At 39.3% G+C, this 25,448-nt stretch overlaps 1 protein-coding gene across 1 annotated transcript; it reads right to left on the bottom strand.

Annotated features, from left to right (window-relative positions):
• Positions 1-199: 199 nt before the first annotated feature.
• On the bottom strand, positions 200-22,905 carry LOC142848377 (3-alpha-hydroxysteroid dehydrogenase-like). The gene is made up of 9 exons (XM_075970302.1): positions 22,765-22,905; positions 18,666-18,833; positions 16,964-17,080; positions 14,699-14,776; positions 5,964-6,086; positions 4,520-4,629; positions 4,093-4,258; positions 2,496-2,578; positions 200-450 (listed from the first exon to the last, which is right to left on the bottom strand). The coding sequence occupies exons 1-9, from the start codon at positions 22,846-22,848 to the stop codon at positions 408-410; spliced, it is 972 nt and encodes a 323-aa protein (XP_075826417.1). The 5' UTR covers positions 22,849-22,905; the 3' UTR covers positions 200-407.
• Between the last annotated feature and the right edge of the window lie 2,543 nt (positions 22,906-25,448).

Raw genomic sequence — 25,448 nt, 5'->3', positions numbered from 1 at the left:
GTGAACTGGCAAAGTGTTTAAAGGCTTGCTGTTCTTAGAGAAGACTAAGATTTAGCTTCCAACATCTACATGGTGACTCATAACCATTGATAACTCCAGTTCCAAGTGATCTGTCACCCTCCAGAGACACTGTATTCACAAGGTCCACACACTTGTAGGACACATATATGTAAAAAGAAAATAAAATAATCTTTCAAAATGTAAGAAATTTTGGTATCTTTAATCTTGATACTGTCTTTCAAACTTCTCACACAGCTCTGGGGACTTAGCTTTAGCTGACTGTGAATTGACAAAGACAAGGAGGTCTGATAAGAAGTGATGTGTTCAATGACCAGTATCCAAGACTTGTCTCATATCATGATGCATAAATAGATCTTCTGGTAGGAATTCAGACAAGGGTCTCCATGTTAATATTCATCAGTAAATGGATGATTGGGATGTCCATCAAAACTACAATTAGAAAAAAACATGCCTAATATAAGAAATCGACTCTTCTTTGTTTTGAAGAAGGATAAATCCAAATGTTGGTCAGTACTAAAGGTTAGTTTAAGGTGTACTAGTTACTGCTAACAAGTTCACTTTCTTTTTACTGTCAAACACGGTGTTACATATTGTACTGGCTAGTTTTATGTCAACTTGACACAAGTGAGAATCATCTGAGAGAAAAGAGCCTCAATTGAGAAAATGCTTCTATAAGATCCAGCTTCCAACAATCCAGTATAGAGCACTTTCTTAATTAGTGATGGATGTGGGAGGCCACAGTCCATTATGGGTGGTGCCATTCCTTGGCTGGTAGTCCTGGGTTTTATAGGAAAGCAGACTGAGCAAATCATGTAGAGAAAGCCAGTAAGCAAAACTTCTCCATGGCTGCTGCATCAGCTCCTGCAGACAAGTTCCTGCCTTGCTTGAGTTCCTACCTTCACTGCTTTTCATAGGGAACTATTATATGTAAGTGTAAGAGAAATAAAACCTTTCCTTCCCATGTTGTTTTGATCATGCTGTTTCTTCATAGCAATGGTAACCCTAACACATATGATTTAAAAGCAAAGTTTATAGAAAAAATTTTATTTTATTTTTTTTAGACTGGGCCTCACATATTCCAAGCTGTCCTCAAACTCACTATATAGCTGACAATGATTGGGAACTTCTGACCCTCCTGCCTCTATCTCCCAGTGTTGGGGCTATAGTTGTGTACCACCATGCCCACTTTAACAATGTTAAGACCCTTATTCTAGAAGTATGCTTTGAAATTTGGTAATCTGCATACTTTACTAGTGACACAAATATAATTGACAAAGGTATTCTTTTATTTTTTATAGTTAAACATAAAGTATAGCAATAACACCTCTATGCTTGCCATTCTCTCTATTTTTGTACTATTTCCCCTAATTCTTAATTTTTTATACATAGAAAAAATTATTAATGGTGCATCTGTTATTTTCTTGAGCACATATAATTTTGAATTGGACTATTCTCATTTCATACACCATTCCATTATTTATATTGTGAGTTTAAATTCCCATTGGCAGAAAAATTACACACTGCTGCCCACACTCTTTTATAGGGTATGTCTTTTCTCACTTCACACAGTCTTACAGATGGAAGGAAAACTAGAGACCATTTGTAGGCTTCAAATTTCTCCCAGCTGTCGGGTGGTGGTGGTACACACCTTTAATCCCAGCACTTGAGAGGCGGAGGCAGGCAGATCTCTGTGAGTGTGAGGCCAACCTGGTCTACAAAGTGAGGTGCAGGACAGGCTCCAAAGCTACACAGAGAAACCCTGTCTTGATAAAAAGGAAAAAAAAAAACATCTAACAATGGGAATGTCTCCAAGATCTTCTGTCTGGTTCGTAGCTCACTAATCTGAGACATCTTTGTCCTCTGCACTGAGATCTCTGTATTTCTTTAAATGCAAAACAATAGTTTCTCTTCACCTCACCAAGAACAACTGGTTTTATGCAAAGGTGGAATTTGAGGGCTGAGTTAAGAAAAAGGTATTGCATATTGAGAGACTTGAGTCTATTTAAAACATCGAATTGAAGAGGTGTAATTAACAATTGCATATGGAGTAGATATGAGGATCTAACTAAGACCATGGTGTTGAAAAGATATCATTGATCTGGTTAGGAAAACACCCTGAGGTATGTGGGAGCTGATGTATAAGCTCAGGTATTTAACTCAGGTAGATGGTAAAGTATATGTGCCATGACACAGCTGTAGAAAACAGAAGCCTACACAGAGCTTCAGTTTGAACAATGGTATTGTATTATCCAGAAAGTTCTGTGGCTTGAGATGGGCAGAAGGCACACATGGAAGTCAACTGACCCTGGTTCCACCATGGAACAGAGCCCTAGAGACAATCTGTAAGAACTCCCAAAGCAACTCATCCCCAGCTCACGTTAGCTTTTGTCTTCTGCATATCGAGGTGATATTTAACACATTATGTTTCTATTCAAAAAACAAACTGAAGAAATGTATTGATCAAAGGTACTTACTAATCTCCAGAATTGTATCTTAAATTTCTGTTCAAACCATCTATGATTTTCATGTCCTCTGAAGTCAACTGGAATTCAAAAACCTATCACAGAAGTAGAAATTATATTACTTTTATATTACATATTGCCAGTCTGAGAAGCCCAATCATATTCAAAAGAGTGGCATAGAGGCAATGTTAAAAACACAGGAGACATGTTCTAAATCTCTTGAAGATATCATTCACAACATTCACACTATTAAGAAACAACAGGCAGGAAAGAAATAAAGCCATGTTCTTACATAAGAGATAGAACCACACAACTACAAACCAAGGAAAGTCTAGGAAAGAAATAGAGATGATGTTATTGAGACATATGAACTTAGAATTCTGAACAAAACATTAAAAAACTAAATTTTAACAATAGAGTTTAGTAAAATGTATGGACAGAGACTCCTATATCCCATTAAAAATGAGAAAATAAGTTTTATATAGTTTAATTATCAATTGTCAAATGATAATGAAGTCATCAGCAAATAGCCTAGGAACTGGTTTCCAAAGATCTTATCTAAATTAGAGATCAGTTAACATAAAAATTATCATCACTAGCTCTCAGTGTATTCAGAATAATGATTTTATGAATCTATAGTACTACTATAAAGTGTGATAGAAGACAAGAGAAAATCAGTATCTGAACAGCTGATAAAGCTCTTAAAGGTAGGGTGGACTGAGGTGTTGCAGTGTAAGCCAAACAAGCCCTTTCCTCCCTCAAGTTGCTTTTGGTCACGGTTTTAAGCCAGCAAAGGAAAACTAACTAGGACATCCTGTTCACCCAGTGTCAGCTGTGTACAAGAGGGACTCTGTGCCAAAGTAAAAAGTGACGACTGACATCCAAGATTGTCCTCTGACAGCCAGACAGACATCAGAGTATATCCATATGCACAACACACACACATGCACCTGAATTCAATCCCCGAAGGCCTGAATTCAACCCCTGGAATCCATAGTGGAAAGAAAAAGCTAACTCCTGGCCTCCACATACACATCATGGCACCTGCATGCATGAACACAAACAAGCACACACACACACACACACATAATTGAATATAATTTTAAAGGAGCCTCACATGCACAAAGATGTTCTGAGAGATCACAAAAGACCCACGTTAAGGCTATGTGCTGACTAGTCTATGTCAACTTGCCATAAGCTAGAGTTATCTGAAAGCAGGGAACTTCAATTAAGAAAATGTCTCCATAATATCCAAATGTAATGCATTTTCTTAATTAATTAATTGATTGATGGGAGATTCCCGGCACACTGTGGTGACGCCATCCCTGTGCTGGTGGCCCTGGATTTTATAAGAAAGCAGTTTGAACAACCACGAGGAGCAAGCCAGTAAGCACTGCCCATCCATGGCCTCAGCATGAGTCATAGCTTCTAGGTTCCTCTCCTGGTTGAGTTCTTATCCCAACTTCCTTTGATGGTGAACTGTGGTATGGAAACAAAGCTAAATAAACCTTTTCCTACTCAAGTTGCTTTTGGTCATAATGCTTCATGACAGCAATAGTAACCCTAACTAAGACAGGATATTTCACAGATGCTTCAAGGCCTACATCACCTGCATCATCTCTTTGATCCTCTTCTCATTGAAACTCCTGGCCAGAGTCACAATCCCACGCTGCAACAGGTAACGAAGGGCAACCAAGGCTGGTGTTTGCTTGTATTTCTTTGCCATGGTACAAAGAACTGGATCTTCTAAAAGTACTGGGCTGCTTTGGTCCACCCTGGAAGGGAAGGTAAAATGCTAAACTACAGAAGTTCAAATTATCTTAAGGATAGGAGGCTTCCAAAATTCTTATATACTCTAGACCATAGATATGTAATTATTTTCCTTAGGCCAGTAGAGTCAATATCACCTCAGGTCTTCTCAGAAATTTAAATGCCAACCTCTCTAAGTAGGCTGAGAGTTAGATCTAGAAAGTTGCTAAAGGACTAAATCTATTTCAACAATGATATTTGAGATTCTCTGTTGTTTTGATACCTACCATAATGGGTCTCGTGAACTTCCCAACGTACAGTAGGCAATCAGAGCGATGTCCTTGGACTTGCAATACTCCAGCATTTTGCTCTGGTTGAGATAAACATGACACTCTACCTGATAGAAAATAATCAGATTAAAAGAAGCTTTGCATTAACACAAAAGGAAAACATCAAAATGAAAGAATGTGAAAAATTTTAAAAGTATAATGTAAAATTTGAAGTAAAAAATAAATTAAATAGCAATCAGTTTAATAAAGTAGATTTAATCACTCTTTCTTATAGGAAGATTTTTCTAATATATATATGAGAAGGAATAATTTTATGGACCCATTCTTGGATGCTAAATAATCTTTCCACTTAATGAAGGTTGGCTATACACTCTTGATGAAATGTGTTATGACAACATTCATATGATAACCAGTTTGATAGGATCTATATTAATGTAGGAAACCCATAAATCCATCATAATACAGAGAGAAAAGAAAAAGGATAAACAAATCCATTTGCTCATGCTGATTTTCACTGTGAGGGTTTAGAACATTGGTAGTCAAAGGGAAACTATTAATATGTGCTATTAGTTTGTAAAATAATTAATATTATCTCATATAAAATTGACTTTTATCCTGATGTATCAAAAGTCTATATAATATATCAAAATATTATGTAAGAAAACTAAAAGGGGCTGGTGAAATGGCTTAGCACTTGCTGGCAAGCCTGATGACCTGATTTCAATTCCTGTGACCCACAGTGTGTGTGTGTGTGTGTGTGTGTGTGTGTGTGCGCGTGGGTGTGTGTATAAACAGTTGACTTGCTGTCAGAAAGCAGGAAGGAGTAGACTATGATGTGTGTGGTCAGGCAAAAGGTCAGCTCAAAGTGCTCTGGCCAAAATTCCCATCATGATTTCACCATAACCAAGTAAGATATCTCATAAATCTAGATGAATTTGATAGCTTCTAGTTAATTTCCCTATAGCAATGACTGTGGTTAATATACGTGAAATCAGAACCAAAAGCACAACCATCTAATATTCATGTTTGTACCATACATCTTTTATTTTGGCTCCATCATTCTTTCCATTCCCACACTATCTTTCCAGGACCTTTCTTTCTGTACACAGTTCCTTCCACAGCATCTTTCTTCCTCCAGTTGCTTCTCATAGATAGAGAAAAACATATTCTTCTCAGTGGCCACACAATGACTGCTGCCTCCTTTGATTGTTTTTCAGTGATAGATTCTTATATCCAATTTTCCCAAAGCTATCCCCAATGTTCCACTATCTTTCTCATAGTTTTAGTGAAAGAATTCTATGTCCTTTCAGAGAGACTCCACTTTTAAAATTTCCATCCCATGAAGGTAAAATGAACAAGACTAGACAACAAATGGATATAAGTCAGTGGTGCAGGAAGAACAAATTAAGGCATAAAAGGGCAAGGAGTGGAAAGGGCTCACCTGGTTGCACACAGGCTTGTACTTGAGCCCTGGCTTGTTCAGGATCATCTCCAGCTGCCTGCGGTTAAAGTTGGACACCCCAATGGACTTGGCCAGTCCTGCATCCTTACACTTCTCCATGGCCTGTAGTGGAAGAGATAGTGAAGGATAAATTGTGCAGTTGTTCCAAGAATTGGTGTTAAAAGGGATGCTTCCAAGCAATGCTGGTTTTGACTGTCTAGAGATGGAGAAATAAGGGGCAGAAGAAGTGAAAGCAAGAAACAATTCTATGTCCTGAAGAAATAGGCAACATGAGAAGTCAGGCCAGCTTCCAGAAAACCAGTAGCATAACTCCAATCTTCTTCATCATATTATCCCAGACCACATCTCTTGCAGAAGCCTTCCACCCCATCAGAAGCCAGTCCAGCTTCCTAAAAAGCAGGCAACCCACTACCCCAGTCAATTTGCCCCTGCCAAACCCAGCATAAGCCCACATGCCCCTCCTTTTGCCACCTGATCTGTGTCTACAAATCTGGCTTAAACCATCCACTCTCAAGAGGCAGGGCAGCATCCTGAATCCCTGCTAAAATCTCCCTCCACCCACCCCTCCTTCCCAGCATAACCCCAACCACCCAAACTCTCCTCATTACCACTTATTAGCCCAAAACTCCGGCTGAATCCTTTCATTCCCCAGAGGCATGTCCAGCACACTGAACCCCATGTAATACTGCCCCCCATCCCAGCTGTGCTTGACCACCATACCTCCAATTGCCCCTCTTCTCCTTATCACCATATCCTTGTCCATACCTCTGGTGAAGTCTTCCACCCATCAGAGGCCAGGCCAGCATCCTGAACCCAAAGGACCAAGCTCATATTCTGAAAATCAGGCAGAAGCCTTCTACTTCACTAAAAGCGAGGCCAATATCTGAATCCCAGAGGACTCTTGGCCCGATTAGTAGTCATGCACATATATAACTAGAAAGCTAACCTCAAGCTTAGCAGCATCCCTCTGGTGGACCAGAGGTCATTCAGAATATTAGAAGTCCAGCCCTCAAAGTGGGTAAACCATGGGATCCAAAAGATCAGTGAGGAAAGAGAATAAGGGGAACACTCCTTCATTGTTAGTGGGAATGTAAATATGTATAGTCAATTTGAAATCAGTATGACAGTTTCTCAGAAAATTAGGAATCAATCTACCTTAAGACCCAGAAATACTACTCTTGGGTATATACCTAAAGAATACACAGCCATATCACAAGGACACTTGCTTAACTACATTCATAGCAGCATTATTCATAGTAGCAAGAACCTGGAAACAACCTAGATGCTCCTTAACCAAAGAATGGATAAAGAAAATATGGTGCATTTAGACAATGGAGTACTACTCAATGGTAAAAAACAAAACAAAACAAAAAACAAACAAACAAAAAAACCCAGTGACATCTTGAAATTTGCAAGCAAATGGATGGAAGTAGAAAAAAAAATCATCTGGAGTGAGGCAACCCAGACCCAGAAAGAGAAACACAGTATGTACTTACTCACAAATGTAGATTAGACACAAAGCAAAGAATAACCAGCCTATATTCTATGACAAGCTAGGTAACAAGGAGAACCCTAAGAGAGACATACATGAATGCCCCTGGGAAGGGGAAATAGAGAAGTGCTCCTGAGAAAATTGGGGGCATAGGGGTGGAAGGGAGAGTGGAAAAAGGGTAGGAGAGAAGGGAAGGAGGAAGGAGAACATGAGGGAATGGGATGGTTGATATGGGGAAAAACATAGAAGGAGAGCAAGGAAAGAGATTTCTTGATTGAGGGAATCATTATGGGTTAGCAAGAAATCTGGCACTAGGAAAATTTCCAAAAATCTACAAAGATGACCCCAGCTAATACCCTAAGCAATCGTAGAGAGGGTGCCTGAACTGGCCTTCCTCTGTAATCAGATTGATGACTACCCTGTCATGACAGAACCTTCATCCAGCAACTTATGGAGGCAGATGCAGAGATCCACAGCTAGCAACAGGCAAAGCTCAGAGAGTTCAAACAAAGAGAAGGTGGAGTGATAATATGAGCAAAGGGATCAAGACCATGAGGAAGGTACCCACAGAAAAACCTGACCTGAGGTAGTGAGAGGCCCAAACTAGTACCTCTGAATGTGGATGACAGTTGTATGGCTGGGGTAGTCTGTGGGGCTACTGGCATTGGGACCAGGATTTATCACTAGTGCTTGGACTGGATTTTTTGGAGCCTACTTTCATTGGAGGAATACCATGCTCAGCCTAGATATAAGGAGTAGGTCTTTGGTCCTGCCTCAAAGTTTTGTTCCAGATTTTCTTGATTCCACATGAAAGGAAGCATCATCCACTCTGAAGTGTGGATGAGTGGTGAGATGTGTGGAAGATGGGGAGAGAAGAAGGGCAGGAGGAAGAGAGAACAGGAATTGATATGTAAAATTAGAAAAATTTTTTTAAAAAAATTATGTTTTAACCAAAGTATTAGAGGAAATCAGCAAATTCCTTAAAGAATGACAAGAAAGTTCAGAAGAAGCAAACAAATAGATTGACAAAATTATTCAAGTCTCAATACATTAAAAACAAAATAGAAACAATAAAAATATCACAAACTGAGGGAATTCAAGAAATAGAAAATCAAAGTAAGCAAAGGAAATACAGATGCAAGCATCACCAACAGAATTTAAAAGATAAAAAAGAGAGTCTCAGATGTTGAAGATACAATAGAAGAAATAGATTCATCAGTCAAAGAATATGGTAGAGTTAAAAAAATCCGAACACAAAACATTCAGGAAATCTGGGACACCAAGAAAAATCCTAATCTAAGGATAATAGGATAGAAGAATCCAAGCTCAAAAAGCTAGAAAATATATTTAACAAAACCATAGAAGAAAATTTTCTTAACCATAAAGGTACAAGAAGCTTACTGAACACCAAACAGATGGGAACAGAAAAGAAATTCCCTGTGTCACATACTATTAAAACACTAAATACACAGAACAAAGAAAGAATATTAAAAACTGCAAAGGAAAAGACCAAGTAAAGTATAAGCAGACCTATAAGAATTACACCCAGCTTGTCAACAGAGACTTTAAAAGCCAGAAGTGCCTGGACAGATATTTTACAGACTCTGAGAAACCACTAATGCCAGCCCAGACAAATATACCTAGCAAAACTTTCAATCAGTATAGATGGAGAAAAGAAGACATTTCATGACAAAGTCAAATTTTAACAATATCTATCCACAAATTCAGTCCTATAGAAAGTACTAGAAGGAAAACTCAGGTCCAAGAAAGTTAACTGCACTCACATAAACACAGACTATAGATAATCTCACACCAACAAAAGCCAAAGAAGAGAAACACAGACACACAGACACACACAGACACACAGACACACACACACACACACAGGCATTACTGACAACAATAACATAATAGAAACAAATAGTCAGTGGTCATTAAGATCTCTCACTATCAATGGACTCAATTTACCAATAAAAAGAATAGGCTAAAAGAATGGATTGAAAAAACAGAATCCATACTTCTGCATACAAGAATTACGCCTCAACATCAAAAATAGAAATTACTCAGAGTAAATGGCTTCCAATCAAATTGCCCTAACAAGCATTTGAGTGTAGCAATCATAATACCTAACAAAATAGACTTCAGACCAAAATTAATCAAAAGAGATGGAGAAAGATATCTTATACTCGTCAAAGAAAAAGCCACCAAGATTATGTCTCAGATCCAAGGGTACCCAGATTTGTAAAAGAAACATTACTAAAGTTTAAACCACACATAGAATCCTACATATTGATACTAGGAGTCTTCAACACTCCACTTTCTCCAATGGGCAGGTCATTCAGATAGAAAATAAACAGAGAAATATTGGAAACTGAACAGAGAAATAATAGTCCTAAGTACTAGGATGCAAATTAACTTAACACATGTCTATAGAATGTTTTGTCAAAACAGAAAAAACCTATCTCAGCACTTCATAGAACCTTGTCCAAAATTGACCACATACTTGATCACAAAGCAAATCTCAACAGACACAAGAAAATTGAAACAATCCCCTGTATCCTAATAAATTATCATGGATTAAAGTTGGATTACAACAACAGAAAACCCACAATTTTATGGAAACTGAACAGCCCTTTACTAAATTAACACTGAGTCAAGGAAGGAATAAGATGGTCCTTTGGGGTTCCTGCTACATGAAAGAATCTTCCAGACATTCTACAGGACACAGAAGAAGTGACTGACAAACTGCCAATATAGGTTGAACTGTCTTTGAATTTTCCTATTTCACAGAAAAGTCTGTTGGATACTATGGGCCAGTAGGCTGAAGATGGATGCACCAACAGTACAGAAGAACTTTGGGTAACTGTTCAGACAGTGAGATGTCTCTATTAATTCTCAAGTTTTGGAAGTTGCTTACAATGCACTTCCTGTTTACTTAGGTAATAGTGTATCCTTCTGGAGTCTTTGATGGAGTTGAAGAATTTTATATTTACAGTTTTTCTTAGTCATAATAAAAGATAAAACCGAACGAGCATGTGATCAAACCGGACTCTCTGAATGTGGCTGACAATGAGGGCGGACTGAGAAGACAATGATAATGGACACCGGATTTTGATTCTATTGCATGTACTGGCTTTTTGGGAGCCTAGTCTGTTTGGATGCACACCTTCCTACACCAGGATGATAGGGGGGGCTTGGACTTTTCACAGGGCAGGGCACCCTGACTTCTCTTAGGACTGAAGAGTGAGGGGGAGGGGGAGTGGGGGGGAGTGTTAGGGAAATGGGAGGATGTGGAAATTTTAATAAATAAATAAATAAATAAAATAACAATGATATAAATATTGTAACTGTAATTCTTGCTTGATACCTGTTTTGTTATATGTAATTTTACTATGTTAAAGTTAAAACCTTCCTTTTTATTTAAACAGAAAAGAGGAGGTGATATGAGATTTCCCTCTATGCTGTGAATATCATTGGTTAATAAAGGAACTTCTTTGGGCTGATAGCAGAGCTATAGGGGAACAGATCTAGGCAGGGGAAACAAAACAGAATGCTGGGAGAAAGGAGGTAAAGTCAAAGCAAAGCCATAGACCCACCACAGATAGACACCCAGTAAGACATAGCTACGTGGCAATATACAGATTAACAGAAATGTGTTAAATTAATATAAGTGTTAGCCATATGATCTGTGTGATTATTTTGTGTCTGGGAACCAACAAGTGGCCCTTCTCCAACAGATATATGTATGGTGATTTCTCAGAAAATTAGGAAACAACCTTTCTCAAGACCCAGCAATACCACTTTTGGGCATATATCCAAAGGATGCTTGATCATACCACAAGGACATGTGCTCAACTATGCTGATAGCAGCATTGTTTGTCATAGCCAGAACCTGGAAACAACCTAAACGCCCCTTGACTGAAGACTAAATAAGAAAAATGTGGTACATTTACACAATGGAGTGCTACATAGCAGAGAAAAATAATGACATTTTGAAATTTGTAGACCAATGGATGGAGCTAGAAAACATCTTATTGAGTGAGGTAATGCAGATCCAGAAAGACAATCATCATATGTACTCACTCATAAGTGCTTTTGAAACACAAAACAAAGAAAACAAGCCTATAATTCACAATCCCTAGAGAACCTAGACAACAATGAAGACCCTAAAAGAGAAATACATGGATCTAATCTACATGGGAAGTAGTAAAAAACAAGATCTCCGGAGTAAATTTGAAGCATAGGGACCACAGGAGAGGGTTGAAGGGCAGGGGAGGGTCAGAGAGGGGAGCAGAGAAAAGTATATAGCTCAATATATCAATAAAAATCCCAATGCAATTCTTTACAGCCCTTGAAAGAACAATACTTCATATGAAAAAAAAAACCAGGATAGCTAAAACAATCATGCACCATAAAAGAACTTCTAGAGGTTTTGCCATTCCTGATCTCAAACTCTACTACATAAGGCTATAGTAACAAAAGCAGCATAGTATTGGCATAAAAACAGATAGGTGGATCGATGGAATCAAATTGAAGCCCTAGACATAAGTCCACATACCTATGGACACCTGATTTTTTACAAAGAAGCCAAAATAATACAGGAAAAAAAGCACCTTTAACAAATGGTGCTGTCATAATTGGATGTTCATATGTAGAAGTATAAAAAAGATCATTATATATCATCCTGCACAAAACTCAAGTCCAAATGGATCAAAGACTTCAACATAAATCCAGCTACACTGAAGAATGGAAAATAACCTTGAACCCTTTGGGAGAGGAAACAACTTCCTGAAGAACAACAATATAGGAGACACTAAACCCCAAAATTAATAAGTAAGACCTCATAAAACTGAAAAAGTTATGTAAGGTAAAGGATACTGTCAATAGAACAAAACAGCAGTCTGCAGAATGGGAAAAGATCTTCACCATAGCAACATCTGAAAGAGCATTGATTTCCAAAATATATAAAGAACCCAAAAAACTAGACATCAAAAAAAACCAAATCATTCAATTTTAAAATGTGGTAAAGATCTAAACACAGAATTCTCAAAAGAAGAGTATCAAATAGCTGCAAAACAATGAACAAGGTGCTCAACATCTTTAGTCTTCCACAAGACCCAGCTATATCGCCTTTGGGCGAATGCCCAGAGGATTCTCAATCATATAACAAGGACACTTGCTCAACTATGTTCATAGCAGCTTTATTCACAATCACCAGAACCTGGAAACAGTCTAGATATCCCTCAGCCATGGAATGGATAAAGAAAATGTGGTACATTTACACAATGGAGTATTATTCGGCTGTTAAAAACAACCAATGAAACTTTGAAATTTGAAGGCAAGTGGATGGAATTACAAAACAGTCATCCTGAGTGAGATAACCCACACCCAGAAAGACAAACATGGTATGTACTCATTTATGTTTGTAAGTTGATTTTATCTGTAAAGTAAATAATAATGCTACAATTCACAGATCCAGGGAATCTAGATAACAATGAGGACTCAAGGGATTTCCTGGATCTCCCTGTGTACCGCCTGCCTGTACTACATGACAGTACTGTACTGTTCCTGTATTGCACGACTCCTATATTGCGGTGCCCCTGCCCTACAGGACCATTCGTGAGCCGGGCAAGGACCTGGAGATTTAAACACACAAAGACACACAGATAGAGACATGGGTCATCCTTGAAACAGGAATGCCCTTTATTGTGTTCAGGAGCAGCTTATATAGGGATAGCCACGCCCCAGTCAAACCCACCAGAAATCACTCCCCTACCATCAGGAACTCCTGAGGGTCTCATGCTCAGAGCAGCTGCAGGCTGACTCAGAGCAGAGGAAAACAAGTTGTTTAGAAGAAATTCAGGATCTGGGGGTCACTGTTCCCAACATCCCTGGGAAGAGGAAAGGCAAGAGATTTGGGTGGTCTCAGGGTAGGTAGGGATGGGAACATGAAGGATCGGGTGGGGGCAGGGTGGGCGAAGAATACTGAAAGAGTGGACTTCAGAGGGATCATTTCAAGGTCAGGTAAAAACCTGGTGCAAGGGGAACTTTCAGGAATGTACAAGGAAGACATCAGCTAAGACTCCTAACAAAGGGGGTATGTACCTTGAACTGGCAACCTCCAATGACCAGACAAGACTACCAGTGGAGTGACCCAGCCACATAACCTGCCTGCTGACCTAAGGGATATGCTGGTGTAAGGGTGATGCAGGTTATGGGAGTGGCCAACCAACGACTGGTTTAGCCTGAGACCCTTGCCAGCAGTTTGAGAGTGGGCCACCCCTGAACTGCTTGGAACACCATGACCCAGAGACTGGATGACCCAGAGACCTAGGATAGAACTAAACATGACTGGAGCAAATTAAAGTCAATGTATTGATGCCTAATGCTATTCTCCTATACTCATAGATTAGTGCCTAATCCAATAGTCATCAGAGAGACCTCATCCAGCAACTGGCGAGAACAAATGCAGAGACCCACAGTCAAAGTTTACACTGGGCTTGGGAAATCCCGCTGAAGAGATGAAGGAAGAATTATAGCAGCCAGAGAGGTCAAGGACATTACAAGAAAACCCACAGAATCAACTAACCTGGGCTCATAGGAGCTCACAGACACTGAACCAACAATCAGGGAACCTGCATGGAACTGAACTATGCCCTCTGCATATGTATGACAGTTATATAACTTGGTTTTCCTGTGGGACTTCTAACAGTGGAAGCAGGGACTATCTCTGACTGTATTGTTGGCTTTTGGGGCCCCTATTCCTCAAATTGAGTAGCTTTGCCCAGTCTTAATACATAGTGAGGTGTGTTACAATGGTTTATCTTATTGCAACTTGTTATGCCATGTTTTGATAATGTCTATGGGAGGCATGTATGTTTTTGAATAGAAGTAGAAAAAGAGTTCATGGAGGAGGGAAGACAGAGGGGAGATGAGGGAGGGGTAACTGTAGCTGGGATGTAAAGCAAACCAACCAACAAATAAATAAGAAATTGTGGAATTCAACATTTGTTTAAAAAGAGATCCCTAAACCCCTGCCCTCCGTTCTCCATTCTTATTATTTTCCAATAATGAATTCCCCTGCTAATTCCATCAAAACCTTTCTTACTAAAGCTACAAATTTCTAGACTGAGCCAGGTACATTCTATTCTCACAGGTAAAGGTAATATCTGAGTCGAACTCTCACTATATTATCTCTGTATTCTCCTCTCTAAGAACTCACCTCCCATGTGTCACAGAGATTCACCGGGTCCACCAACAGGTTTCCACCTTCATCTCTTGGAAATAGCTTAGCTCCAGGCTGGAATTGAATCATCCATTTTAAAGACTTTACCACACTCATGTTACCACATTTGGTCACACTGCCAAGTCTCTCAGAGTCTGGGCCATGAAACCTTCCCAAATAAGTAGGACATTATTTTAGATACTTTGCAATTGGAGTGACAAAGGATAAAACTTTAAAGATTGGCATCCCCTAATCGTTTATATTTTCCTTATGCTTAAATAGTGCTTTCTTCAAAGTCCTAATGGTGTCTTACATTGCTTTTGTTATTATTTCAGCCCCTATATTTCCCTACAGGAAAAATGCCTCTATATTTTTGGTGAATGCAGTAACTATATGACCTTGGTCTCTGGCAATAACAGACTATGACGTGAGCAAAACAGTTCCTTATCACAGCGGACAGATGATTGTGTAAGGATATGCACAATTAAACTGGGCCATCAGTCAGACTTTCTTTTCAGGATTAATGTGGATTAGAAAGCCAAAGTAACTCTCCAGTTTTAGCAATCATGAATTTTGAATTGCCACGACAATTCTGCCAGCAGCAAATGACAGCACCCAACTAAATAGACAAGATGTAGAGATAAGGAATGGAGAAAGTATCTCTGAAGCTGATGCTACTCATATCTTTAAATGTAGTCATGGTTCAGACTTATGTAATATAATAGCCTCCATTGCACAAACTAGCCTAAGTTTTCCACATAATTTTATAGCAAGAAATCTGCATAACACAGTTATTAATGGCTAAATGCCATCTACAAAACCCACCACTATGAAATATCAAGACAAATAATCTCCAGTCGCCAACTCTCCAAGGGCAGGTAGTATGAGAACCAGATGCACTGCTTGGCTTTCTACTGCCATTATAAACAGCTGGGAAGGAAAGGGTTTATTTAATGCCTTACACTTCCAGACCACAGCCCATCATTGAGGGCAGGGACGAGCAGAAACTGAAGCAGAAAACATGGAGGAATGCTGCTCCAGGGTTCACTCCCTTCCTCATTCATCAGCTAGCTTCCTTCCATAGGCCAGGTCCACCTGCAGAGGGATGGCACTTTCCACGGTGGGGTGGGCCAACTCACGTCAGTCCATAGTCAAGATACTTCCTCAAAGACATGACCTCAGGCAGATCTGTTCTGAGCAATTCCTTAACTGAGACTCCCTCAGATGACTTTGGGCCCTGTCAAATTGAGAGCTAAAACTAACCAGGATACCAACACAGACTGAGTACCACCAGATCTGCTTTCAAAGTGTAATTATGAAAGATTTTGGAATTTCATTGTGAAGCATATGTGTGACAGTTTTATTAATCTCCATGCAATCTGCATGTAAACACCTTCAAAAGACTAAGGGGAACTGAGGACATGGCCTAGTGGGAAAAGCATTGGACTTGAAAACCTAAGGACCTGAATTTGACCTTCAGAACTCATGTAAAACAGCAAACAGGAAACAAAAGTTAAAGCCAGGTGTGGTTATACAAGTTTGCAGTCCTAGGACTGGGAAGATGGAGACAGGGAGATTCCTGGGGCTAACTGTCCAGTCAGTCTAGACTATTCAGAATTCTAGGCCTGTGAAAGACCTTATATCAAATAAATTGTGGATGACATCTAAAGAACAACACCAGCATCTATTTTCTGTCTTTCACATGAATATGCACACACACGCATGTGCAACTACAAACATGTCCACTTGCACATATGTGAACACATATGCAAACATACACACCAAAAAAAGATACAAACTTACAGGGACAAAAATTGTAACTATGCCTTGAATGTTTTTTGGGGTTTTCTCCCAAGTTTCTAGTAAGAGGACCACTAAATTATTATTATTATTATTATTTTATTTTGATTTTTTGAGAGAGGGTTTCTTTGTAGTTTGGGAGCCTATCCTGGAACCAGCTCTTGTAAATCAGGCTTGCTATGAACTCACAGAGATCTAACCACTTGTCTCTGCTTCCTGAGTGCTAGGATTAAAAACATGTGTCACCATCGCCTGGCTTAAATTGCTTTCTTTCACAATCAGAAAACACTGTTTCAACGTTCAAAAAATATCTCAATGAAATGGAATTTGAAAATTATTGTTTAGGATTTTCATCAGAATAATCCATACATTCACCCAACAATATAAATCATAAATTGTCACATAGCTGTTAGTTATACGGGCACCCCTAGTGAAATAATGGTAAGCACAGTGATTGCTCACCTGCAAAGCCATTGGGAAATGGATAATATACAGATCGACATAGTCCAGCTGAGCTTTCTTCAGTGACGCTTCCAAGCAAGATCGAACCAATTCTGGTCTATGGAAAGTGCTCCAAAGCTGCCAATGTTAAAGAACGAAATTTTAAACTCAGATTTGTTCACTTTTGCTCAATTACTTTATTGAACAAAGAGACATTTTTCTACAGCTGGAAACACTCTCCCTGCTTTTCTTTGTCTTCATTGGTTTTTCACATACAAACTCCATTGTGTGTATAGTCCAGTGCCTGCCACTGAGCTATGTAACGTGAACATCATTGCATGCTTGGCTATTATCAGTTTATCTACTAGACATGGAATAAAATATTTAAATAGAAAGGTTGTTTTCTCTAATAATAACATTGAGTTTACAAAATAACACTCAGGATTGGTTGAAATCACTCATCCGTTCAAGCACACAGGCAGAATCAGTACTCATTCAATATACATAATTGAAGGTTGTAGAAAAACCCTTTGGGGACATGTTAGTGTGTGCTGAACTCAACAGAATGTACTTTAGCTATGCTTTTTGTGAACAAAACTCCTGAAAAGATACTGTTTCTGCAGAGTCTGATTGACTGATTGAAACTTCACTATGTGGTGAGGCTGGAATGCTGCGGGTTTAGAGGCTAATTATCTTACCTTCGACAAGTCATCTGGAACAGTCGTTGCTGTGCACCTCTGTGTCAGAACTAAGATATTGTAGCAATGGATTAAAATAGTTCAGACTATATTAACTTATTTGAATACTAGCTTCCACGATTTCAAAATCTAAAAATGTCATCAATAGCATGTGAAACCTAAAAAAAAAAAAAAAAATCCCTCATCTTATTCTACCCGCCTCCCTGGTGTACTCACCAATGTATTTTAAACGTGCAAAAAGACCTTCATGAAAATGCTACCATGTTGGGGAATAGAATTTGAGCTAGGCTAAATCTGTGTTCCTAAGTAATGACTACTCAAAAATAAAATCCTATTTGCTTTAATACTGGGTTCTTAAAACCCTATATTCCGATTATAATAGACTTTCATATTTTATCCTTCTGTGTGAACTCTGACCCCATAAAACTTTGTTTACTAGCCTGGGTCAAAGGCTTCTATCTGCCCAAGAAATGTTTCTGGCAAGATGTGTTCTCTTTCTGCCCCTCCTCAACAATAAAGCTTAGGGAATTCAAGGGCATTGTGATACAGCCCCTATTGTCCATGACTTTCTGTCCTCTGGGCACATTGGTGAAGAGTAATGTTCTGACTTCCGTTGTTGGTCTCCCTGATTTACTTGGAATAAAAACTCCTCAGAACATCAGTAAAGATACTCTAGAGCAGCATAACCTACAGTCCCCTGGTTCTGTTGAATCGCAAATTCCACTTCAATTCTTCAGCAGTGCTCATTGCTGAGTCATGGTCAAGCTCTATCTGATTCTACATTTCATGGTGAACCACACAGCTTTGACTTGAGATTCAGAACAGTATACATACATAAATTTTAACTCCGTAGTGAGAACAAAGACATATTTATTTTTTTTATCCTAGCTTTACTACATGAATGTGTGAAAAAAATGTATATAAATAAGGAATGATGTATGAAACAGGTATTGATCCAAACACATAATTGTCTCCTCAGCTCAGCCACATTAAAAAGGTTCACAAGCATCTCATGTATAAAATACCTTTGTTGTATAGAATATATCTTCTCTCTTCACAGTACCATCTGCAATCTTGCTTCTAATGGCTTGTCCTGCTTCCTCTTCTATTCCATACAAATAAGCAGAATCAAAATGCCGGAACCCAGCATCTATAGCTGTTTTGGTAGCCTTGATAAGTTCATCCTTAGGAACCTAAAAGAGCAAGCAAAAATAGTATCTGTGTAACGAAAGACATTTCATAAAAAAAGAATGGCTTTCTAGTGAATCAACTTCTCCTTCTTGAAGTTGCTCTCTATGTGTGGTGGTAATTCAATTCTAATTTTCCTGGATCTCTTACAATCAGGACGAGTGGTGGATGTCTCCCAAATGTGTTCAGTCCAGAGCAATCAGTGCATCACTGTACTGGAAATTCTAAAACGTATCTCCAAACTCAGTGATTTGATCAAAGGACTCAGAGGCCTGATTGAGGAGACAGTATAGGAAGACAGGAAAACATACAGGGATATGGATACAGGAAGAAAATGGAGCCTCTCTCCTGGAGTCTGGTTGAAGCCTCTTACCAGCTGAGTATCAAGAATTCCAGCACAGTTACCAATGTGTGCTGTGATGGCTATAATATTATAGCATTTCTTTCATATTCAGATATTTTGTATTAAATGGCAATAAACTTGATTTAAGTTCTGGCATGTCTATACCTTGGAGACATATTTCTGGGCATCTCAAACAAGATTGTTAGCTTTTTGTATGGTAAAGATGTCCAGTTTCATTTATCCCTGTGATGTAGTATCCCTTTGTCAATTGTGATCCTGCCTTGTGACCTTCAGAAACCACTCCATGAAGTCGTTTAGATATCTTTTAGTCCTCTGAAGATAATAGCTCCACTTAAATGGTATATATGGCTAGTATAAAAAAGATGTGACATTACATGAAGAGTGCACCCACACTTGGGTGTATCTTATTCTTGCTCTTAATATTCCATGTTTAAATCTACACTTTAAAGTGTGCTTTAGAACTGGGCAAATAGCTCAGTTGGTAAAATGTGTGTTGCACAAGATGAGATTCTGATGCTGATCCCCCAAACTCATGTTGAAACATGGGGTGTAGGTGTACATATTTGAGATCCCAGAGCTAAGGAAGCAGAGGCAAACAGATGAACCAGGCCTACTCAGTCTGCTTGCAGAGCTCCAGGCTAGTGGAAGACTCAGCCTCAAAAAACAAAAACAAAAACAATGTGCATAGCAACAGAACAACACCCAAAGCTGATCTCTCATCTCCTCAGGCATACACCCATGTGCACATAGACATGTGCATGCACATACACACACACACACACACACACACACACACACACACACACACACACACACACACGGGTATTGTTATAAAGAAAAAACAAAAAGGCTTTCCTATATAATAATTTCAGATTTTTGTCAGTGATAATGTCTTTTTGCCTTCTGTCTCTCTTTCTCTCCTCTCTCTCTTCCCAAGGTAATTATTTTTAACTATATAACCTACAAAAGTCATTCTGCAATTACACCTACATGAATGAGTTCAAGTGGCCTACGGAATTTTATGGTAGTATATTACATTCTAACCCAAGACTCTTTCATGTAGAATAAATTGTAAGAGGACAGTGAAATAACCAAAGAGCCAAAAGTGCATAAAATTATTGAACACTGAAATCAGCTTGGTAACAATGATTAACTGAAATGTCCCTTTATTCAGAAAGCCCAAACCTTTGAGTCATGGTCAAAGTTCTCTGTGGATTGATTCAGGACCAGAAAAAAAAAAATAAAGGAGAGAGAACAGCAGTCTTTCAAAGTGTTGCTTCCACAGTCTGTTGAAAACTGATCTCATCAATGACTTGCACAAACAGGAACTTAAAAAACCTAGTTTTTCTAAGAGATGCATCAAGGTACATTGTCATCTAAGATTTCATGGTGTAGTGGGGTTAGCAGTTGTTTACAATTCATTTTGCATTGGATCATTATTGGAGTCTAAACAATGAGATATATTAGAACTTGACCAGTATTTTTTTTTTATTACCAAATTTCCACAGCAAAGAAAGACAGGAATAGCTAGGTACAGGCAGATACTATGTTATCTATTAATTTGACCTGCATATACCTTTGTATAATTCACAGAAATGATGCTGTATCTCATTAACATTGAGTCTGTTTCCCTTCACCCATGTCAGGTGGCCCACAACTGTCTATAACTCCACTTCTATGGAATAACGCACCTTCTTCTAGCCTTGAGGTATCATGCCTTTACCCCTAGACATACATACATATATACATCAAAATTAAATAAATCTTTCAAAAATACCAGAAATGATGATATTAATTTAAATCTAAGTAGGACACAAAATGTTGTATTTAATACAAATAAAAGAAAATAACAATGCTATTAGTTATTAAAGCAGTTACATGAACCCCCTAATGTCACACAGAAATATCTATTTACATAAATATTTGTTATGGTTCTATTGTGAGATAAAAACATTCTTAAAAATATACTACATATCATCTCAACTGTATAAAATTGTTTATAGTGCTTTTTTGTTCAATGTGGCAGCTGTCACCTTGAACTTCACCATTTTTTTATTTTTAAAATGAGATAAGAATAGTTCTGAACTTTAGATATTGCTCTATATGCACAACTTACATGTATGTTCCATAATTTAAAAATACTTACGAAAAATATAATCAAAATGAGCTTGTTTTTCATGATACAAGAGTCTGATTTATCTTACTAACAAAGAAGATAATAATAATGGAGATGAATTATAAAATTTTTCTTACTTGTGTGTGTGTGTGTGTGTGTGTGTATGTTGTACATCTGGAGGTCTAGGAAGACCTGTGAGAGTCAGTTCTCTCCTCACACCATATAGATTCTAGGGATCAACTAATCTGAAGTCATCAGAGACTCTACATAATTTTCCAGGAATTGTTTTCTCTAATGTAGTCAATTTTCCTAAAATATTATAATGTTCTTCTTTGATAGTTTTTCATTTGAATTTTTTTTATCTTATATGTGAATGTTCCGTCTGTATGTATATCCATGTCTCACTTGTCTGGTACCAGCAGAAGCAAGAAAAGGTTGTTGGATGCCCTGGAACTGGAGTTATAGACAATTGTAAGTACAATGAGGGTGCTTGGGACCCAACTCCTCTGCAAGAGTAGCCAGTGCTCTTATCTGCTGAGAAATTCTTCCTGCTCCAAGTTGTCCCTTTGGACTCCCTTGAGCCCAGCCCTGTCATTCTCTAAGTTGTAATGACTTCTACAGATTTACTGAGACTGCAGCTGTTGCGATATCTTTGCTCTTTACCTTTCTCTCTCTCAAGCTATGAATGCTATGAAGTAAAAATATCTACCCCAAAAGGTCAAGATATCCCTGCCATTAGGTCTTCTGCAGGAGAAAACTACCACTCAAGCTTTAAGTGCTGTCCCTGACACTCACTGAAAAACCAGAGGATCAAACCAGAATGTAAGCATTATCCCATGAGAACCTCCTGTAGTATTTTGATTCAATTCAAATAGAAATATGGGGCATGACTTTAGAGTTGCTTTGTTAAAGTATAGTATACCCATATAATGTTTAATATTTACTTTTATTTGGTAAGTTTTTCTACAGTGAAAATAGATAGCAAGTCTTATTTCACCACAGGTCTGGAATTTTTGCTGTGGTGCTCATTCCCTGCTGCTCAGAAGAATGCAATAAGCTCATCATTTTTCATAAGAAACATCTCTAGTCAAGTCTATCAAGATATTTCATCCGGATCACATCTACCAGAGAGAGGTAATTACTTGAATCACAGAAATAATCCATGTCACTAACCCCATTGCAATCAAACTCAAAACACAATAGTAGCACTGATAGCTTTTGTCCACTTATTGCCAAACAGACTGAAACTAAAGGAAAAACAGAGTCTAGAATAAACAGTACTGTCCACACGATAAATCTCCAAGTATCAAGACTGCCTTCTCTAATACACATGGATAACATAATCTGGAGATTCTGGGAGTCTGCTTCAAACTGGAGCAAATCTGAAAGTACACTTCACTTTCCACACATCTTGATTTTTTAAAATATACCCTTATACCCAAGACACAATTGTTACCTTCTCAGGCACAGTGGTTCCAAACCCCAGTACAGGGATGAAGTGACCATCATTCAGAGTCATTCGCAGAGGCACAGAACTCATAGCTTGTCAATCAGGCAACTAAGCAGGTCTTGAGTCTTCTGCTTGCACAGGGTGCAGGCCAGCCAAATGTGAAAGCTCCTTAAATATCTAGTGGAAAGTTAAACAGTGGCATGTGGGAGGAGCCTCTTAAAGCAATAGTCCACAGAGTATAGAGTTAGAGGCTGTTTGCATTTGTATGAAAGTGAAGTCCAATAAGTTACTGCAGAGTGAAACTGAAACCATGAAATTCTTGTAGAAGAAAAGATTCTTGTCACAGTCCTCATTTACTTCTTTAAATTGTTAAAAAGGAAACTGGTGGATAGTAACTGTTCTGTCATATGTTACCTACAAGTGATGACTGGCTCTAGCTTTTCATGTGAAAAGGGTATCTATTGTCCTCTACTTTCTAAAAAATAAGATTCTCATCGCAACTTTCCCACACAAATACATGGTGTCTTGTTCATATTTACCTTTTTCATGGTCCTGTCTGTTCCTTTTCTGGCTGACTAAATAGTCCCCCTTCTGCTTTTATGTCTTTTCCAAAAACTAGACATCATCTATGGGGAACTCATGAGCTCTATGCATTTCTAGGTTGGGACTTTATGTTTAATGAGCTAATTTTTACCTAACCTCATCTGTTTTGGTGCAAATATGATAATTTTGTGCTTCCTTAGGTCTAAGTAAAACTCCACTTTCTATGTATGCCAAGTTTTCTTTGTCCATTTATCCATTGATTTGTACCTAGTCTGGTTATGTATATTGGTCATTCTGAAAAGTACCTTTAAAAAGCATGGATGCATAGATAATTTTTATTATACTGACTGATCCTTTTGCATATACACCTTTTCTATTCCTCTTTTCCTCTCATTGGTGTGGTTGGGGATGTCTGTGATTCTGCTGATTAATCTTCTAGGTGCCAGTCAATCCAAGGCTCAGATGATTGTTCCTCGTGGGTGCAGTCAGTGCCATGGTTCTAGTTACCCCATTGGTCACTCCGTATTCCTGGAGGTCACTCAGTGCTCCCAGGCTTTACTCCACTCCCTTGGAGTTTGCTGTCTCAGGCCTGCTCTAGTCTAGATTGTCAGCTCAGACACGTTTCTGTAAATCTCTCTGGTCTGGATCCATTCCTACAGAGGTCCCTGGCTTGGGGTTGGTCCTGTAAAGGACTCTGGCTCCAATCTACTCCCTAGGAGTTCCCAGGCTTGGTTGTATCTAGACCCACAGAGGACCTGGCTCAGGCCTACTCCCTCAGAGGTCCCAAACTCATGCTCAGACCTGCAGAAGTTTCTGGTTCCTGCCTACTCCCATTGATGTCCCAGACCGATGCCTGAACCCACAGAAGACCTGGCTCAGGCCTATTCCCTCAGAGGTCCCAGACTCACACCCAGATCTGCAGAGGTCCTGCCTTAGGCCTAGTTCCTTGGAAGTCCTAGACTCACTCCTAGACTCACAGGGGTCCTAGCTTAGGTCTACTCCCTTGAAAGTCCCCGATTCACTCCTGGACCTGCAGCAGTTTCTGTTTCTGGCCTACTCGCTCAGCGGTTGCTCCCCGGTACCTGTTCTTGTGGAGTTGGCTGTCTCAAGTCTGCTCTGGCCCAGGTTGCTGGCTCAGTCCTGCCTCCGCCAATGTTCCCGGTCTGGATCCACTCCTGCTTCCGTGGTGGAGCTCGTTTTATCAGGCCCACTCCGTCCTGTGGCCTACATAACTCTCACTCCTGTGGAACTCACTGCCTCAGGCCTGCTCTAGCCTAGGTTGCTGGCCCCGTCCTGCTTCCTGCTTCCACAAATGACCCTGGTCTGGATCCCCCCACCCCTACCCTCCTGCTCTGGAGATCACAGCCTCAAGCCCAGGTTGCTGGCTCAGTCACACTCCTGTGGAATTTGTTGCCTCAGGCCTGTTCCAGCCCAAGGTTGCTGACTCAGACCTGCTTCCTCAGAGTTCATCGCCTCAGGTCCACTCTGGCTCAGGTCAACACCTCAGACCTGTTTCTGTAAACCCTGGTCTGTATCCACTCCTGCAGAGGCCCCTGGCTTGGAATTGGTCTTGCAAAGGTCTCTGGCTCCAATCTACTACCTCAGAGTTTCCAGACTTGGGTGCCCCCAGACCGGCCTACTCCTTCAGAGGTTCCAGACTCACACTTGGACCCACATAGATACCTGGTTCCTGCCTATTCCCAGAGGTCCCAGACTCACGCCCAGACACTCACAGGAAGCAGTAGGTCAGGCCTAGTTTCCTTTTCCTACTGCTTGTATTTTTTCATATTTTCTATATTCTATGCTGAGATTTACATAGCAGTTAGGAAGGACATCTCCTCTCTTTTTTTTTATTGGTAAGGACAATCTTCTCTTCAAGACTTCTTCCTCTATTACATTCAGAAAAAAAAATAAGCTATGTGATGATGATGACACACAACTGAGTGGAGCACCCTCAGAGGTGATACTGGTACAGCCACCCCTTCTCTTGGTGGTGTGGAATGGCAGGATTGCTTGCTACCCTAGCAGTCACAGTGTCCATGAATAGATGAAAAGACCCACAACCAAGACTGCTTCCTCTAAAGGTCACAAGTCTGTGGCAGGATATACAAGCATGGTTGTCTTTCATTATGTAGCGTAGATTGGGA

The sequence above is a fragment of the Microtus pennsylvanicus genome, chromosome 4, assembly GCF_037038515.1.
Source record: "Microtus pennsylvanicus isolate mMicPen1 chromosome 4, mMicPen1.hap1, whole genome shotgun sequence".
Classification (NCBI taxonomy): Eukaryota; Metazoa; Chordata; class Mammalia; order Rodentia; family Cricetidae; genus Microtus; species Microtus pennsylvanicus.
This window is presented reverse-complemented; position numbering and strand designations above follow the sequence as displayed.